Below are 20,483 nucleotides of genomic sequence, written 5' to 3' on the forward strand. Positions count from 1 at the left end.
TGTGTTACTTGTAGAGTACTGCAGCATTTATAGGAATACTAATATATAACCAAACAGTGAGCTGCAACTGTATTTTGTGGATAAATATCCTTCCATATTGCGGATAACAGTAGTATCTATTTACTAGAGACAGCATAATTCGAGTCCATACTTCTCACTTGATACAGATAACTTACATCAATTATATATTGTCTGTCATTTTCCCAAAACCGAGTAAATGTAAAACGGTAACATCAAAAAGTTTGTCGATTTGTTTCTGTCTCACAGATCCTGCTGAATACAACCACTTTTGAAGGACTTTCTGTTTTATAATGGTGATTTATAAGAAATTTTATACATTAATTAGACAAACACAAATATTTTTAAGTAAATATACAAAACATTTGAAATTGATTCATATGTAGTCAAGACTTACTTTTACTAGAACCAACACATGTATCTCGATAATAGTACTCAGTTAAATTATCCAGAATATTTAGAAAAGAATAATAATGAAACGCATGAAAATAACATACGATAATTAGTAAGCATAAAGGAAGAAATAACATTTGATCATAATTATAGGATACCTTTAAATCAGTTGATAAAATAAGAAATAAACAGTAAACATTATACTCGTAAAATTTCTAACGAATTATTATAACAAATAGCTATCCAATCTGGTTGTGTTGACGACCATTGGATTTGATTAATTTCACCGGCAGCTGTATATGCTAGAATAGGATCTTCTATTGCTCTTGGCATTGACTGAATATCCCAGATAAGAGCTTGACAATCTTCAGATGCAGTACATAAATGACAACTTGAATGTGGTGCCCATGCTAATCCATTTACAAATGCTCTATGATTGTTTAAACGAGCTACTGGAGTGCATGGTACGCGTAAATCTAAAATAATTATCTGCAGTTGTAAAAAAAAATATAAATCCAAAAAGAACATTAGTATACTGAAAGAAAGGTACGCATATTATGCAAAACAGAGGCTGAGATCTCAGTAATTGTTAAATCTAAATAGCTACTGAATTAAAGAGAGTGACCAATTGATTACAAAACAAGCATGCTTTTTTATATGTCGATAACACGTTTCATCTATCAAAAGATATAAATGGTATTAAGATAACTGAATTCTGCCTTAAGTCTCTATGGTATATATGCAAGAGCTTTATCAAGGGTAGTATTCCTACATTTGAGACAGATTGTAACTTAATGTTTAGTATATGAATCTGCACCTAAATAAGAGTGGGTTAAATTGAAATTTGTATATTATACTACTTTAAAACTAACTGTAAGTTCATTTTTATTCTGCGATTGTATTTTTGTAAAAAGTGAGCGTTAAAATAAATTGAAAGAGATCAAAACTAAGTGTAACCTATATTAAACGAAATTATTATTATTATTTCACTTCACATAAGAATGTGGAACTTGATACAATAATCTTAACTTTATCTACAAGTAGTGGTATAGAGTTATGCAAACAGACAGTAAAAACATAAATAAATACATGAAGAATTGAATTTGCGCGAACCATCGTTTTCGAATCAATTACCGTAAATAGATTTTTTACTCTATCTCGTTTTATTATGTATCAACATCTGTCAAAATATACTCTAAAGTAGGTCTCTAAAATGCATAGCCATTTGAGGTATGTTAGAATGACCAACCACTTGTTCATTATTGTTTTATGACTCAAAGTATAAATTGCCGGGACTAATTCCATATTTACCCAGGTTTTCACAACCGAAGTAGGTGAGGCAAGGTTCGAGCGCCTTAAGCACTAAGCCGCCGCTTCACCAGGAAACGGAAAAATGACGTACATGTGTTGAAGGTCAGTGTTATTGATAGCAAATATAAGATTACTAGGATGATAAAAATGGCTCACTAGTCACATCCTATATGATTGATTAAGAACTGTCAAAAATGAAAATACATTTACATAAGAGTTATGGGGTTACTGCAGGTTTAACAAGAAGAATCCTAAGATAAATCAACAAGCAGAACAGCGGATAATTCTTTCTCCTATGAAAGTGTGTCGGTCCAACTAGTTATCCCTTTCCCTTTGGGCAACTTTTGGACTTCAGTAATCTATTCAACTTAATGAGGAAGATGTGAACAAAAAATAGAGCGAACAAATAAATAGTAATAAGGCATTCAAGCTATATGAAAAACAAAAGGTCCCAACTTTTGAGTATCAAGGTAATCTAGCATCTACCTCCGTTAAACATATTTATTTTCTAAATTTCTATCCACAAAATAGCCGTCTTGTTCGAATAGACGATAAGATGTGCATAAATAACGTTTTGGTAATCTTCCCTTGAACAATGATAAACGTGAAAACCTTTAATTGGACGATTTTATGGGAATACTTCTTGTTATTGGCAAATGCAGTCGTTTTTAGTTCTAGTACGGAAAGCGTTTTTTCGTCAATTGATTGATGAAACAAATAATGTTCATATAAACACCATCTGACACGTTTATCATCAAAACATATCTTGTAATACATATTACAATCGGGTCTGCGATTATATAGTCTACGAAACAATTCGACTAATTAACAAACACCAACATAATTAGTAACTATCATAGTATCAGATGTTCCTATAAGAACTGAAGCGTTTTATCCAACTATAAAAATATCAATCGAATATATGGTAAAAAAAAGTGAATAACAACTTACTTCTACGGAGTCCATTGCAAATGTCGCTAGATAATTTGCATCTTGTTTATTCCAAGCTAAGCGTAAAAGTGGGGAATGATTTGAATCCTCATACACAATATTAGAATGCTCCAAATGCCGAAGATCAAACATACGTACAGAACCATCTGCGCCTAAAAAATGTGATCAGTCAAAATCCAGTTACTTTACCTTAAACAAAATACCATGAAATTATAAAGTTATATTTGGACTACGAAATATGTAACAATTCCATGGGGAAACCGAAAACCACATGGAATGTATCTGAGTAGTCTCTTATAATGCCATTGTTGAACTTGACAGAACACTGTTATGCATTACTTTAAACGATTGTAAAAGAAGTTGACAAGGACAATGCTGACCCGTCTTAGGAGTGCATGGTTCTACGTTGTCACATCTCACATTTGCACAATTCCAAAACAAAGAAATAAACACAGTAATGCTAACAATTTAAGACACCAAATAGGAATATATGAAAATGCGTATTGGTACGCTTTTTAACTTGATGAAGAAAAGCAACCAAAACCCATATAGTGGAATAAATGAACTTCATAATCAAGCTGATGAATGGCCTGCGATACTTACGCACTAGTCATGTGTTGATTTTAAGTGATGTATAACCAAGCTCATTTCATGTTTGCGAGTACGTCATTGTTACACAGAATGGCTCACATTTTGCTGACGAGTTGATTTTTTCTCTGATATCCGTTCATTGAGAACATTCCATCAATAGTTCAGGTTTTTTGAGCAGTCATCACTCGGTCACATTATTCATATGTGATCATACGCAGATCTACAGATATTCACTTCAGCCTGTTAAATCAGCTACTTCACCCTAAGACTTTTATGAACGTTGCTTGTTTGTTATCCTTAACCTATAGTTATCTAATTTAGTACTTTTATTCATATAATACTACTAGAATTCCGCTGATTATCACCGTTAACAAAGAATTAGCTAACACCGTGTTTATATGAGATAACAACCGGTAGCCCACAAAATTATCACCTGTTCCATCGTCTACAATTTGAAATAATTCGTAAACGGGGTGAGTACATCGTATTATTCACTCTTCTAAAACTATGTGGTTGTATATAACGTACCATAAATAATAATTCATAATCTGTGCATAGATAGGACATTAACGACACAAAACTGACAATTAGTAAAGCAGGATACTTAAATTAGAATATATAATAACATGACCCAATTATTTGATAAATGAGCATTAATACATACATATATGTATTGAGTGCCTTCACTTTCCAATATTTCTAAACTGCTTATTTCTATTTCAAAATATGCCCCTTAATTATGTTATGTATTCAGTAGATGGTACCATAATAGTCTTCTGACTACTGTATAGAAGTGTAAAGCGAAAAACCTATAAACTGATTGCATTTCAATCACTGTAGATGGGATTTAAAGCGTCATATGGTTTTTCATGGGGAAATGACAAGCACTCTGTCAAATTAAATTACAGGAGAAAATATTCACGTCAAAAATAAAACCGCTTACCAACACTAGCGAAAACATCTCTTCCGCCTCCAGCACGACTGAAAGCTATGTCATATACTTCTTTGTCATGGGCTATTAACTGAGATTCTACGCGTCCACTTACGACATTTGCATGGCCGATCACCTGCTCCGTCTTTTGAAGTAACAGTTGAGGTAAATAATTATATAAATAATTTTATTATTATTATTTGAACACAGAAATATTGGTATAAAGGGGCACCAGATATATATGGGCCACACAAAAAACTGTCATTTCATGTAATTGTTTGAGGGCTATGATACTGCCCGGGTGCCCAAACCGAAGCAGGTGGTTTTCTTAAGAGGCCACACCCGGAACCTTTGACCTAAAGATCTGGTCCATAAGGTAGTGGAGCATCATGAGGAGATGCAGTCGCATGGTAGCCGGTGACCGACAATTGGTTCACACGCCATTTGTTACCTCAGGATACTGGAGCCCATGTTCACCATTGGTTTGGAATCAGGGTTTTCTAACTCCCCTAGGTGAACCTTCCGTGTCCACCAGCCCGGTTAAATACAGTAAAACAAGCTTCTATAGAAGATTAGCCCTAAAGGTGTCCAGTACGCCAGTTTACATTGTATAAGAAATAGTGTAAAGTAGAGGGTACTGAAAAAACGTTTTGACGTTCTTGATTCCGACTGAAGTACGCTCTTGAACACTTCATAGATCAAGTCCAAAACTGAAACAACGATTTTCAAAAGCACACCCCTAGCTCGCGGAGATTTTTCTGTACTGGAGGTAAATTATCAGACGATTGATGAGCTTCAGGACAATGAGCAATGGTGTTCTGTCGCTTTATGATCTATGAACTTTACATCAATCAAAATGAAACAAAATACAACCAAATCGACTGATTTAAATACTTGATCTTCGATGCATATCACCGTTTTAAACTCTGGTGCACAAACCGAAATTCGGACAAGTGCAGTGTCTGACGCATTAAGCACCACATATTTTCGAAAACTAAAGCAACTTGTTTTTTTAGTAGAGATATTGTTAATTTAAGGGACATAACTTATCAATCTATAGGATCAAGGTGGGTATAATTTTGCTATACAAACTAGTACAAGTGATTCTGTCTGCAACTCTAAAACTGATAGTCAGTTGTAAGAAGTATCGTATTATTAACTAGTGAAATCACTTGGAGTTTAATAAGACTGTCACTCAAGATACTTTGCGCCTTTATTAAGTACATAGGAAAAGTTGGTAAAGCAATTCAAATGGTATTTTTATGGTTCTTACTTCAAGGGCCCAGATAGTGCATGTAGTATCGATACTAGAAGTTCCGATAATATTTGGATCTACTTCATTCCAATCAAAGGAAGTAAGTGGGGCACAATAATCCGAATTTTTATTATTATTCAATAAGCATTCATTTTTAACTTCAGAATCTTCATTTATTCTCCAAACACGAAGGTAATCACCACTTGTTGCAAGCAAATCAGGGAAAATACACTTTGTGTCAGGAATCCACATGATTTTTGAAGTTGGATAGTGATGTGCGAACGTACTTTGTACAACGAACTCTCCTTGTTCATCGTCTAGATATATAATTTGGACTTTATTATTGTACTCTTCAATGAAACTGCCCACAGCTAAACGAAAGCGTTTATCTGGTCTGACAGACCAGTTCATGCTGAAGATACACCAAGGAGCATTGTATCTATATATCTCTTTTCGTTTAGTTGCATTAGACTTTGCACTAGTAGATGACTGATGTGAAACAATAGGCATGTTAGGAATAACACCAGGAGTGTCTGACATTGGAACAGACTTTCTCAATCTACATTAAGAGACAAATAGTAAAAATTTTGATCAAGACTAAACATACATGAAGCTTAGTGAGAAATGAAAACGTGAACATTGTCTTAAGATTAAAATAATGAATCAGAATACAAAGTGCATATGAAATAAACGGAGAGGAGGAGCGAAACAGAGATCTGTGCAAAAACTCAATGGTTTAGGCTTTTCTATCTCTTAAAAACTTAAAGCGGAGTCAACAGAATAAAAACTATCAAGATTCGTAGAACGAAAGATAGCGACTAGACAAGAAGTTTGCGTGTAAATATCAAATGTTCACACAAAAGATATGGTGACCTGGTCGCACTTAATTAAAAATGAAAAGGAGTCAAGATTTAGTGTCACCTACCTCTAGTATGTATCTGAATCTATACAAAAGCTTACATTTCGCTAAACTTCTCAAGCTCACAGTATTTTATCTGTAAGAGACAAATATTGTAATTATAAAGCGTTAGAAAGTATACAGTTTAGAGGACATTATTGATAAACCTACTGCTTGATGGAGTTATCTCTCATATCCATCCAGATGGATCTGATAAAATAATCTCATAAGCAACCAGATTGTCAACATTAATGTGTGAAGGTAGCCAAATCAAGAATGTAAGTATCATAGGTCAGAATTGCAGTCCATGAAATCACCAACTACTCGGAGGTAGTGAAGTGACAAATTCTATGGAATCTTGAAGCTAGTATCAACTCAGATCTAATTATAGCATTGCAGTTAAAAGTCAACAAATTAATTGTGATTTAAAACTCTGGACCTTGCTCACCATAACAACCATAAAACCCATTGTCTTTGCACAACATCAGTGTTATTTAGGTGCTTTGAACGGCCTACAGGATAAACATCTAGAAAAATGAACCTAGCCTTTAACATTAGTGTGATAGAAACAATCATATATATCACTAACGAACTACTGATTGCTATTATTTTAGTTGATAAGTTCGCAATAACCCCACGCAAATAAACGTGAATAGGAAGCCTTCAACCGCAATCAGGAAATGTTGGATATAACTGTAGACCACAAGGTTTCAAAAATGACGTACATCAGGCTGACTTGTGGTGGATTATCTTCTATATAATTTTTTAAGCTTCGTACATAAATTCCAACGGTTTATGAATCTCAGAAGGCGACATGATGCACCGACTATGGCTTATTATTGAATAGCACAGATCACAAAGCTACAAGCACACCAAGCGAACTCGGGTAGAAATGCTAATGCGAGGGAATACAGAGGTGAATTATCAGTCGGACAAAGAATTGAATAAAGAGTAGAGTCAATAATTAAGATTAACGCACTTATGTATATCAGGAAAACGAATAATTCATTGAACGAATTTTAAGTATACTTGGTTAGTTATACTAGTAAAAAATCTCTTAATTTGAGCTAGTTTCTTTGACAAAAATATAGACTTGGAAATTACAGTCCATCGTTGAGACCTTTGGTTCTCGTCCACATTAAGAATATCCACTTACTAACAATCTTGTTCTCTTTTTTCAGCAGCTTATGTGATAATCGAAGTCAAGTAGGCTTTTTGTCAACAGATGCACAATCTGTCCATCTTTATGGATAAAGCGACTGTTTTAAGGTCAGACAACGTCCTTCAGCGTAAATGGGGCGCGATATTAAAAACTCTTTAAAGAAATCATTGGACAATAAATGCAATTGTAAACAATTTTCGTTTTTCCAACAACCTGTGAAGAGCGTGGTTTTTAGACTATAAGTGTGGATGCTTTACTTCATTGATCATGGCCTATTCTAGTTGAACGGGAATGATTCGACCACTTAGCTTACGTCAAAACGACATCAAGAGGTAGATACTTACACTTGATTATGCTATGGTGCTAACCAAACGACTGATTTGTCAGTTGACCGGCCAGAATAAATACTCGATATAAACAACATGATATATTATTACTGTATAGCCGGCGAACAGTCATTCGGACCTAGACAAATCACATGGCAATCAGGTCACTGAATGTTGCACAGTTTGTCGATCACTGTCATGGCCAAGGACAATCGTAACACATCAGTCAGTTACAAGTCAAGGATACGCGGAAGTGGTAGTTTCAGCGCTGTTTTTCCAACCTACAGTTATCAATACATATCCGTAAAAAACTTATTTTCGTTATATTCGATCATCAAGGTAGACACAGTAACCGAATACTACGAAATGGCGATCCACGTTGGTTATTTATTTGTTTCTTTGTACAAACATGAAAACATCGGTACGAGGAGGCACCAAATATATTTGCGCCACACAAATCCTAGGCCGCTGACGTAGATTGTTCAACCAACTTTGTCCTAAGCTCTCCTCAGTCGTTTTCAAGTGCTACTCATTAATTCGATGTCTGCTTCCAATTCCCAGTGCAATGTGTTCTTTGGCCTTCCTCTTTTCCCATTTCCTTCAGGGTTCCAGGTTAGTGCTTACCTCGTGATGTAGTTTAATGATTTCTGCAATGTATGTCATATCCACCTCCATCATCTTTTCAGAATTTTCTCTTCATTTGGAAGCTGCTTTGTCCTCTCTCATAGTATGCTGTTGCTGATGGTATCCGGTCAACAGAGATTGCGAACATTGAGTAGATAATGGTTTCACAAATACTTGCACTTTTTCGACAATGGTTATAGTAGTTCTCCAAGATTCGTCTCCGTGCATTAGAACTGTCTTGATGTTCGTATTGAAGATTCTGGCTTTGATGTCGTCTGACAGTTGTTTCAAGTTCTATATTTTATTCAACCGTAGGAATGCTGGCCTTATTTTGCCAATCCATGCCCTTATATCTCGATTAGATCCTCCTTGTTCATCGATGACGCTGATCAGGTAAGTAAAAGTTCCTACCTTATCCAAAGCTTCTCTGTCAAGTGCGTGTTTCCCGTTAGATGTGGAGGTTTTTACAATCCAATTGAACACTAGAAGACATAGAAAGGGAAAGGGTAAGCAGCCTTGTCAAAAAACCGGTCTTCACACACAACGCATCTGTGGGCTGCCATCAATGTGCAGCTTCGACGAGTAGTCCGTCGATAAAATCCCGGATAATTTTGATGGTTTTCCCAGGTACACCATAGTGTCGAAGAATTATCAATAAAGCTCTCCTATCTGCAAGTTTAAACGCTTTCTGTTATCAAAGATGTTTCTGTATAGTGATGAGTTTCATCCAACTAACTGATGAACTATGATGAGTAGGGTTGTATTTTGGTCTGCGCACGACCAGTGCTTACGGAATACAGCCTGTCGATCTCGACGTTTGTCGTCTACTTAATCTTTCATGCTGTTCAACAACACCTGTGCCGATATTAATGTAATGTATTTGCAGTCCTCACAATTCCTGAGATCTATATTTTGCCAGTACTTCTTTAGACACAACCCGGTGGTTATCTGAAGCTATATCAGCTCCTCTCCTGGTTTTCCCTTCTTCCATGGATCTTAGTTTTTTATTGGTGTACAATCGATCTGTTACTCTGTAGTGTGATCCGGTGAAACTCATGCAGCTTTCCGTATGGTTTTATACGAGAATATGGTGCAACTTATAACCATTTTGTCCATTACACATAAATCTTCAAATCTTTCATCACTCTTGTTCGTCTCTCTCATTCCATGTCGTCCCATGATATCTTCCTACCAGTTGTTATCCATCCCGACTTTGGACTCTAAGTTTCCAGAGAGGATGGTCAGGTCGCTTTCTGGACACTGCTTGACGATCGCCTGCAGCTTCCCATAAAACTGATCTCTGTCGTCATCTTCATGTTGATTAGTAGGTTCACAGCAGTGGATGACATTCATTATAATTCCCCCCTCAATGTTTCGAAAGGTACTATGATGATCCTGGGTCCATTAGATTCCCATCCTATGCCTTTTTAGATGGAATAAAAGTAGCTTTGTGTGTGTTTGATTGTGAAATCTTCTTCATGACCAGGGTACAGTAGCGCCTTTGTCGGAGGCAGTCTTTCCGTTCAGCTAAGGTTCAATGGATTTCATTTTTTTGAGCACGTCAACGCTATATTCCCTCATTTCTGCAGATATTTCCCTGATCCTCATGGTCTCCCATGGTATTTGAGCATTCCACTTACCTTTAAATATTGCGAAGCCCAGACCATTCTTCCATGGGCTTCTTCGAGGCGTACAGTTTTCCAATGAGTGTTGAATATCCCTGCCCTTGACGATGCTTGATAGACTTTTTAAAGAACAGTAGTTTTTGATTCGACGTTAACGAAGTCAAACTCTGTCAATAAATTGGTTGCGGCTCATGTGCGCTTCATTGGCCCTACAGATACATCGAAAAATGATTACTAGATCCCTTCTATTTACGTGAATGATCTTTCATATTGTTTTGAATGGGGCCTAAACTGAACGGAAACATGTCCATTAGCAGTGAAATGATAATGGTACGGACTGCATAAGGTCAAGTACGTCAGATTCACAACGAATAATTATTGGCTAGTAGGCCTTAAGTCGCAGTAGTTGACAGGGTACTTCGTTTTTAAGCGGTCATGAAGGTCAAATTAAATTACGGATAATGTCACAGAAATATTTTTTTGGAATACAGAAGGAATAGGTAGATGAAACGTACGACAGCAACCAAGTTTAACGGAATGAGTGTTCTGAGAATCCCTTCATAGTGCAATATTAGACGATATATAGCGAATTTTTTCTCCGTTCCCTGTGCGTCAACTTCCATTCAGATCTCGAGTACTCACGATTGTATACCTCTCAATCTCCTTCGACCAAAACCTTATTAATTGATTGTGTTTATCATTCTCTTTACTTATTTCATTTTGTTGTGTTATGATAACGGACCGTTGATAGTTAGGTTTTCCTTGACTTGGTTGTACATTTTGTAGTGGGGTGGTTGACCATTGTTAGTGTATGGTTACATTCTGGAAACGTTCATTGGCACAGCCACTTGATTCACAAAGCAAATATCTAATGCAAATAACTTCAGTCGGACCGTAACTGTTAAATCTGCGAGACAACTGATACGTGTGTTCAAAGTGTCCTGCTTTCGGGACTGACGGATTGTCAAGGTGTCCTTGATTGAAGGAGGGCGACAAATAATGGCGGTAACTTTCACATTCATTTTTCAAAGTAACAGAATTCGACTGAAGGCATAATTTATCAAATGCTGCGTTAACAGTAACGAAGTATGCTTTCTACTAACTCAGAGTAACAATATACCCCATATTCGTCCACTGTCGACGGATGCTCTGTATAGGAGAATAATCACGGTCTTCAGTTAACCTAAAACGTACAAACCATGTTGTCTGCAGAAAACATGTCTTGATACACTAACAATCCTACTAAAAGTATTTATTTTCCATTATATGTGAAAAATTATATTTGAAATAGTCTCAGTGATTAAAATGTAAATGATTCCAACGTTTCGTTCAGCTAGCTTGTCTGGACTTCTTCACGGAAATAATCAAAATCAAAAACATCAAAGAAGTCCAGACAAACTAGCTGGACGAAACGTTGGAATTATTTAAATTTCATTCGCTGAGACTATTTCCAATATATTTTTTCACATATAATGACTTCCTTATACTCGGCGCCCAATTTTTACCAAACTATTCGTTTTAACCTTGACGAATATCCGTATAAATTGTTTACTTTCCGCCCAAAAAATAAACATACCCTAGAACATGTGGAGTCCGTTAAACAATCATCAAACAAAATTCCACTTTTGAACCGTTGACCAATATGTGCCACTCTTGTCATCCCAGGCATTCGTGGTCATGTGATTGTAGCCGCCAATATACGAACAACCAATACTAAGCTTTAGAAGACGATCGTGTAACCGAGTAGTACGTCCTTAATTAGTTTGCAATAGCTCGATGAGTTTTAACATACAACAAATATTTACACTGCAAGAAAATTGCAATAAAGGAGATTTACACTTATACAATATTCGGGTATTTTGCAATCACACGACAAAAGTATAAACGATGATCCCCGGTAGTACAATACCGAAATACACTATATATATATATATATATATAACTCCGCCTGTAGCTTTTATAGAGTCACAAGACCTGGTAAAGGAGGACAGTCGGGCAGGAAGTTAAAGACCCCATCCTGTAGAACACTAACCCAATAAAAAACGCTAACCAGAAAAAATAATTCAAACCATTTAAACTCTGCCCTGGGAGTTGAAGGAAGAATTATGACGCCTCAGGATCAAAGCGGAGGCCGATGCCCCTTCCAACTACCAGAGCAACAATTTTTAGAATGGGAATCTCACGGACCCAGAATTATCAATGCATCACTCAGAACAAAGAGGGAGAGGACCACAATGAATGTTGTCCAATGTTATACACTCACCAAATATAACAATGACGATGATAAAAATCAGTTCTATGAGAGGCTGCATTCAACACAGGATATGAAGATATAATGGGACGACATGGACTGGGATAGAGAAATGAAAATGGGGGGAGATTCGCGAATCTATGTACATTCAAAAATTGGTAATAGGCGGCACAATATTTCCACACAAACGCATGCACAAAGCTACAAAGGTGTCACCGGACCACATCACAGAGAACCAGATAGTTTATATGTGTATCAACAAAATATTCCGAAGTAAAATAGTAGATGTGAGAGCCAGAAGAGGAGCTGACATAGCTTCAGATCACCACTAGGTGGTTGTGGCGAAGATGAAACAGAATCTAAAGAAACACTGAACAACCGGACAAACAGCATTACCAAGGTTCAATACAGCTTTTCTTTCAGACACTGACAAACTCAACGAATTCAAGATAACTCTGAATAATAGGTTCCAAGCCTCACAGGATCTACAGAAAGATGAAGAAACTACGATTTGAAACAACTGGAAAGGGATAAAAGTAGCATTTACTTCAACGTTTCAGAAGGTTCTGAGTCGTAAGAAGCATTATCATAAGGAGTGGATCTCTATGGAAACCCTGGACAATATTCAAGAAAGGAAGAACAAGAAGACGAAAATTAACAACAACCCAACAAGAACAGATAAAGTCAACCTACAAACTGAATGCACAAAAGCAAGCAAGCAAGTGAAGAGCAGCGTTAAAGCTGATGAGCAGAACTAGCAATGATGGCGGAAAAAGCTGTAATAGAAGGAAACATGAAACGACTATATGGCGCCACGAAGAAACTGACAGGGAAATTTAGTAAACGAGATAAATCGGTCAAGGGCGAAAAAATAAAGACAATCACGGGGATTCAAGAACATAGGAAAAGAAAGGGGGAATACTTCAAGGAACTGCTAAATAGGCTAGCCTCATTGAATTCACCGGATATGGGAGCAGCACACATGAACCTTCTTATAGATGTCACTCCACCAACGATCGAAGAAATCAAGATGACCATCAGGCAAATCAGCAATGAGAAGACAGCAGGACATGACAATATACCAGCTGAAGCACTGAAGATAGATAGTGAATTAACTGTAAACAGGCTTCACATTCTACTGAAAAAGATTTGGGAGGAGGAACAAGTGCCAACGAACTAGGAAGTAGAATACCTCATCGAGATACCAAAGAAAGGAGATCTGAGCAAATGTGAGAATTACAGAGGCATCAGTTTGTTATCAGTACCAGGAAAAGTTTTCAACAGAGTGTCGCTCAACCGGATGAAAGACGCAGTAGACACCCAACTTCGAGATCATAAGGCTGGATTCCGTAAGCACCGGTCGTACAGAGACCAAATTGTGACACTACGGATCATCGTCGAACTATCAGTTGAGTGGAACTCGTCACTATATATCACCTTCATTGACTATGAGAATGCGTTTGACAGTGTGGACCGGAGAACATTATGGAGACTTCTTCAACACTTTGGAGTTCCAAGGAGAAGATCGCCAACATTCTCCAGAACTCATAGAATGGACTACATTGCAAAGTCGTGCATGGAGGACAGCTGACTGATACATTTCCAGTAAGGACCAGAGTCAGACAAGGTTGTCTACTCTCCCCTTTCTCTTCCTTCTGGTGATTGACTGGATTATGAAGACCTGGACATCTGACAGGAAGCACGGAATACAATGGACATCTCAGAATCAATTAGAGGATTTGGACTTCACAGATGACCTAGCCCTCTTATCGCATACACACGAACAAATATAGATGAAGACAACTAATGTAGCAGAAGCTTCTGCATCAATGGGCCTCCTCACACACAAAGGAAAAAGCAAGATTCCCAAATAGAACACAGAGAACATCAAGCGAATAACACTTGATGGAGAAACTCTTGAAGATGTGGAAACACTCACGTACCTGGGAAGCATCATTGATGAACAAGGAGGATCGGATGCAGATGTAAAGGCGAGGATTGGAAAAGCAAGGACCGCATTCCTACAATTGAAGAACATATGGGACTCAAAACAACTGTCAACCAATATCAAAAATACAATCTTCAATACGAACGTCAAAACAGTTGCACTATACGGATCTGAAACGTGGAGAACTACTACAACCATCGTGAAGAAGGTACAAGTATTTATAAACAGTTGTCTACGCAAAATACTCAACATTCACTGGTCGTATACTATCAGCAACAGCGTTTTATGGGAGAGGAGGAACCAGCTTCCAACTGAAGAGGAAATTCTTAAAAGACGTTGGAAGTGGATCGGACATACATTGAGGAAATCACTAAACTGCACCACGAGGCAAGTCGTAACTTGAAATCCGGAAGGAAAATGGAAAAGAGGAAGGCCAAAGAACACTCTCCGTAGGGAATCGGAAGCAGACATTCGAAGAATAGATAACAACTGGAAAGAAGTGGAAAGGATTGCCCAGGACAGGTTCGGATGGAGAATGCTGGTGTTTGGCCTATGCTCTTCCACGAGGGGTAACAGGAGCTAGTAAGCAAGTAAGTAATTTATTTGAGTTTTCTTACTGAATTCAGATCCACCTAATGGAGTTAAATCTGCGTGGATGCTTATTCTCGAACAAGTGAAAGAACAATTTGACTGGCCAAGAATACAGATCATTCCATTTGCTGTCTAATTATTCTTATCGTTTACTAGCCAACTTCCGGGAGTATTTCAACTAATGTGTGTAGCCAACTACCAAACAATTAGTTAAAATGTATGCAGAGAAATGTTCAGAACTATCAATCCTAACTTTAATTTACTTAGTTCAATGTAGGTAGGTAGGTACTTAGGCTAGTAGTTTTACTAGCTCATTAACGAAATGTCGGACTTGAAGTCAAATTTATTTTATTTTATTTATTTATTTATAATATCAATATTAAAATTTATTCCCATGGGTTTGTGAAAACGTTTTTGGCTTATACCAGCCAGATGTCCATTGTTTGGTTTGTCATTAGAATAATTCTACTTTACTAAAGGAAAGCCTATGTTTACTTCTGTTGAGTGAATTAAAAATAAAAAAATAACCAGATAATGCTTGATTCATTGCAAGCTAATTGTCTACATAAGATTACATTGAATAATAATGAATGTATTAACATGCTCACCATGTAATTGTGTTATTTTGATGCCAAGATAAACTATTTTCGTAATGAAGTTTCATCAATTATTTCATTAAAAATACTCTACTTATTTTATTCAGGTAGCTTCATTAGCTTGTGAAGGATTGATGCACCCATCTTCGTTCTTGCTCTCTCTAAAAAAGTAGAAGGAACTATGTGTATAGAAATTCTACATTTGTTGGTGTTTTGTATGTTCCGGTTCAAGCGAATCGAACTGTCCTACCAGACGGGTAATGGTTGTTCGTTGGTTTGCTATTACAAGGCAAGGGATGGGTTCGAATTTTTGTATTAGTACGAAAATGATAATTTACAATGAGTTGAAAACCCCATGGTCCAGAGCAACTTCGAGATATTAAACTTTTATGAATTAATTGTCAAACAAGAGTTGGAAGAAATCAAATATATTTTAACAGTTCTCAATTTTTCAAAATACAAACCAAGTTCTCGCAAAACTTCGTTTAATGTTGTTTTGGATGATCAGTTCGCATCACTGAATCAATCAAGAAATGTCTTATGAGTGAAATGTCTCTTGTATTATAGTTGAGAGAACAGCTCTAAACTCTATGTTTTGATTTTACTGTGCGATGGAAATTCATAATAATTGCATTTATCGAGCGATGTTAAAGAGCAAATAAGATGAACAAACTAGTTAGTGATCGCCTAATATTGGAGCGTCTGGAATATCATGAGTGTAAATCGTGAAAGCAATGCTCATCAACTAAGCAAAATGTTACTGCAGATATATGACGGAAGTTCAGTTGAGACGATCGTTGATAAACGGTCAACAACGATAGCTATGCAAATGTGCTGAAAAAACATTGATTGCTTATCGAAAACAGAGGTTGTTACTGCCAAGAGTGTGACTATAAACTTATGTATGTAATACAAATGTTAATGGTTGACAGCGCTAGGATAGTTGCGAGAATGTCATTATCAAAGTAAAGGCGATTCGCTCAAATGCCTAGACTGATGATTTCTATAAATACTCTCGTTGCTAGATAACAGCTCAAATGCGATTTTACGAGCGGGCAGCTGTTAAAACTATCTACCATATAGTAATCAAATAACCATGAAAATGAACGATAATAAATAACTAGTTTTGTAAACCAATTGCCAAGAAAATGTACAACTATGAATGAATATATTTATAAAGAGGTTGCTGATAAAAATAAAATCCAAAAATCAATATCGATTAACAATTTAAAATGTAATCGATTTCTTAAAAACATTTTATAGCCTTCAGCCAAATATAAAATAAATAAAATAATCGTGCAAATACATATTTATTAAACAAAGAAACGCAACATTAAAAAAATTCGGTAACGATGACATAATTAATGGAAGTGATTAGTTATAAAATATACACAGACGGTTATAAGGATTATGTAATGAGAATGATTTACCAGTCCCATAGACTTATATGAACAGGATATTATAATCAATTAACTGGAAAAGAAAATGGCAACTAAACTTACTTGAAATTGAATGGTATTTAGCTACAGTGCTTATTCATGGTCAACTCTCAACGTTCTGTTAGTGGGCAATCAAAATGTTTGTTTTCATTTAATTTCCAACATCTAAAAGTAATTTTATGTAAAGTGAGAGTTCTATTCATCAATGATCTGTTTGCCTAAGTGATTGTTCGTCACACACACACACACGTAAAGTTAGAAGAGGGCAATTAATAATTAAAAAGGCTTTTGCATTGCAAGCACATCATAATAAAGTATACATAATGCATAATTAGACATAATGTGATGAATTTTGAAGAAGCTGTTTATCCATTGACATTTCTACGAAAAACTGTGGTCAACAGCTAAATATTTGCTTATCACGCTCTCATTTTACACTATTATTGTGAAAATAATATTTTTGATTTCAAAGCAAATATTGAACGAGATAGAAGTGTAATCAGTTGATTCATTCAAATGAATTCGAGAGAATTGAGAATCCCTGTAGTTCTCTTACTGAATGTACAAACATGAGGATATCATTGAGTAGAAAAGAGAAAATTGACCAAACAAAATATATTTTTGTTGGGGAACGTCATTCTCTAGACCTGTATAACCGTCCTCACAGTTATCCCACACAATATGGTTTCCAATGAATTAGATTTATGAAAGATGATTTTCCACATAACAGACATTGAGAAGTTCATAATTTTAATTGCGGAAATAATGAGAGTCTATTAGTTTTGGTGAACCATGAACACGTGAAAAAACTTTAAAGTTTATAATTTTTCAACTAAAACTGTTCAACATGTCTTTGAATGGTCTTTGCTATAAGTACAGAACTCCATTATAATGGCCATTATGTGGTGTAGAGATGTTGACAAAATCTGCAATACTATCTACTGAATAAACTCATTATTGACAGACAATCAGTGGCATAAGTTTTCTATAAACTATCTTATCTAACAAAATAATGTATTGCAATTTATGAAACACACATGTTCATTGAAATGTTGGTGCTCCCTATTTGAAAGATTTTGACGCTCACAACAATAATTCAAATGAAATAGTGGATTTCTAGGATGATCAGCATGCATGCTTATTTAACTGTGTATGGTTTTCGTTAATGAACGTTGGCTTATCTCGACAGGCTATCTACACAAGGAAACACATTGATTGCAAGATCTTTGAACAAGTGTCTAATATGAACCAAATATGTGCAAGTCTGATAACTGAGCTCATTGAATGTAATACGATAATGATATCTTAACAAATTTTGACAATGAAAAAGTGAACAAGTACCATTTTATCCACTTATTGTAATTCGATAAACTATACACATCTAATATCAAATGGTTTTCTAGTCTTTTTCAAGTTCTCATGTGTCCTGTTCATCTTTGAACGTTCATGTGAGATTGACAAGGATTGTTTAACGAAAACCAACATTAAACAGCGGGCTAATATATTGTCGATCTAAATGCAACTATTTTATGATTGACAGAATAAAAGGTTTAGAAAATCAACGATTCATTGGATTATTTTGTGTTTTACAAGGCCTGATTTTCACCGATATTAATTTATTTCGCTTACCAGTAAAATAATGATTGGTTGCTTATTTGAAGTTAGCTGGTTATATATTGAGTACTAGTTGAACATTATCCACAAAACCTCCTTCATTTTGGCACATGTTGAACAGTTCAACGCACGTTTACCTAAAATGGTGTTTTGAATTTTCATGGTGACTTTTCAAATTACCTTATAAACACCGAATGAAAATACTTATTTCCTTGGCACTTTTAAATTCCTGAATCTCAATAGCACAAATCAATCACGTTTTCACCCATCATTAAACACAACCTATCCCATTACATTCTTTTGAAAGTGTATGCATTACTTTGTGTCATCTCAAGTCTTAAATCCATTACAAATGTGAAAGATTAATTTGTCTGTGTGACTGTCTCATAGTTGAGTTATCCTGTCAATTTTTATATTATCACTGTTAAACTAAGATAATAATGAACAGATGGTCATCAGAATGACATTTCCGAGTACAGTTGTTTATATAATTTAAGATGATATGTTAGCTTAATCGGTAGGATTAAACTATACTGCCGACCTTTGAACGAATCTTAAATAACCTTGAGAAATATTAGCCAATCAGAAGACAGTTAGTATACAGTAAAAATATATTATACAAAACCAAAGAATTAAAGTGGAAACACTTCTTTTACATGGGTCAAAAACTTTTCAAGGTCAGATATAGGTTCAGAAGTTCTAAAATCATAGTGCATACGGTACAGGAACACATCCATATGGCTCCATAGTAGTCGACCTCTGAAACCATGATAAGGTTTCAAAAATTCTTTTAGCCTCGACCACATAGCTTCAATAATGTTAGTATATTGGTATGGTTTACGGGTTAGGGTTAGAGTTAAGGTTTAGGTGTAGGGTTTAGGGTTATGGGTGAGACTATAAGTTATGGACAACCTTTGAGCGACGCTAGAGTGACTCTGAGAGTGTCAACATAATAACTAAGACCAAATGAGGGTTATAAACCTGTGTGAAGAATTCAAATTATGATTTACAGTTCATGAATAAGGCTAGGAATTATACTTAGGGTTTTCATCACGAACTGACATCAGCTATAATGCCAAAACTCTATTTATCCAAATAGATAATTGAATTTCGCACCAAAATCTTATGATCACTTCTATTGTAGACGCTAAATTATCACGTCTTCCCTAAAATCCGCTGTAAACCGACCGTGCATAAGCATCACGTACCGAACTTACCGCCGTGACCTTGAAAACCCGCGAAAGCTTCTGATTGGCTCGGCAGTATAGTTTAATCCTACCGCTTAATCGTATATAGTAGATAATTCAACTCCGATATCTGGTATTTGATGTTTGTCAAAAGTCGGTAGACAACTGAATACATGGCTTTCATGCTCGTTCGGACAAAGACATATGGAACATTTCATACGAGTGAAATTAATATTTTGAAATCTATATGATGAAAAATGAAACCTTCGTCTAAATTATATTTCAGAAAATTGTTTTCAGTCTATAGTTTTTGATTTCAACAAATTAAATATAACTCGATACATTCCACACTTTCTAGCTGGCGTTTTTTTTACCAAGATTTTTCCCTACGGGATGGGGTTGCCGACCCCATTCCCAACCCTCCTCCTTTACCCGGGCTTGAGACAGGCAGTGACTCTAGAAGAGCTACAGGCGGAGGATGCTAGTAGGCGGCCTATGCTGCTCTACGAGGGATAACAGGCGTAAGTAAGTAAGTAAGTAACTAACATTCCACACTTAAATATCACTAACCTTATTATCTGTTAATTTTATTGAGTAAACTTTTCATCTAATTTCTCAATATTTTCTCACTGAATAAAATTTGTTTTGCTATGACTACGTACCCACGGTTGAGTAAAATTCACTATAACATATAATTGTTATCAACATTTGATTTGTATGAAATGATTTCACTTGAAATGGTCCATCACCTTCCATAATATAACTTGACTGG

The 20,483-nt window shown here is 35.9% G+C and overlaps 1 protein-coding gene across 1 annotated transcript; it reads right to left on the bottom strand.

Annotated features, from left to right (window-relative positions):
* Positions 1 to 340: 340 nt before the first annotated feature.
* Smp_018710 (putative wd-repeat protein) lies at positions 341 to 7,634 on the bottom strand. The gene is made up of 5 exons (XM_018798902.1): positions 7,505 to 7,634; positions 5,469 to 6,009; positions 4,208 to 4,340; positions 2,674 to 2,825; positions 341 to 900 (listed from the first exon to the last, which is right to left on the bottom strand). The coding sequence occupies exons 2-5, from the start codon at positions 5,988 to 5,990 to the stop codon at positions 610 to 612; spliced, it is 1,098 nt and encodes a 365-aa protein (XP_018650745.1). The 5' UTR covers positions 5,991 to 6,009; positions 7,505 to 7,634; the 3' UTR covers positions 341 to 609.
* Positions 7,635 to 20,483: the final 12,849 nt, after the last annotated feature.

The sequence above is a fragment of the Schistosoma mansoni genome, chromosome 3 (assembly GCF_000237925.1).
Source record: "Schistosoma mansoni strain Puerto Rico chromosome 3, complete genome".
Lineage (NCBI taxonomy): Eukaryota > Metazoa > Platyhelminthes > Trematoda > Strigeidida > Schistosomatidae > Schistosoma > Schistosoma mansoni.

Bases quoted from the DNA above. Each gene is read 5' to 3' on its own strand.
- Smp_018710 (XM_018798902.1), bottom strand. From the start codon at position 5,990: ATGTCAGACACTCCTGGTGTTATTCCTAACATGCCTATTGTTTCACAT. The intron at 2,826-4,207 runs GTAAGCGGTTTT...CACATTTTTTAG, and splicing joins AGATGTTTTCGCTAGTGTTG to GCGCAGATGGTTCTGTACGT. The intron at 901-2,673 runs GTAAGTTGTTAT...TTACAACTGCAG, and splicing joins TTGCAATGGACTCCGTAGAA to ATAATTATTTTAGATTTACG.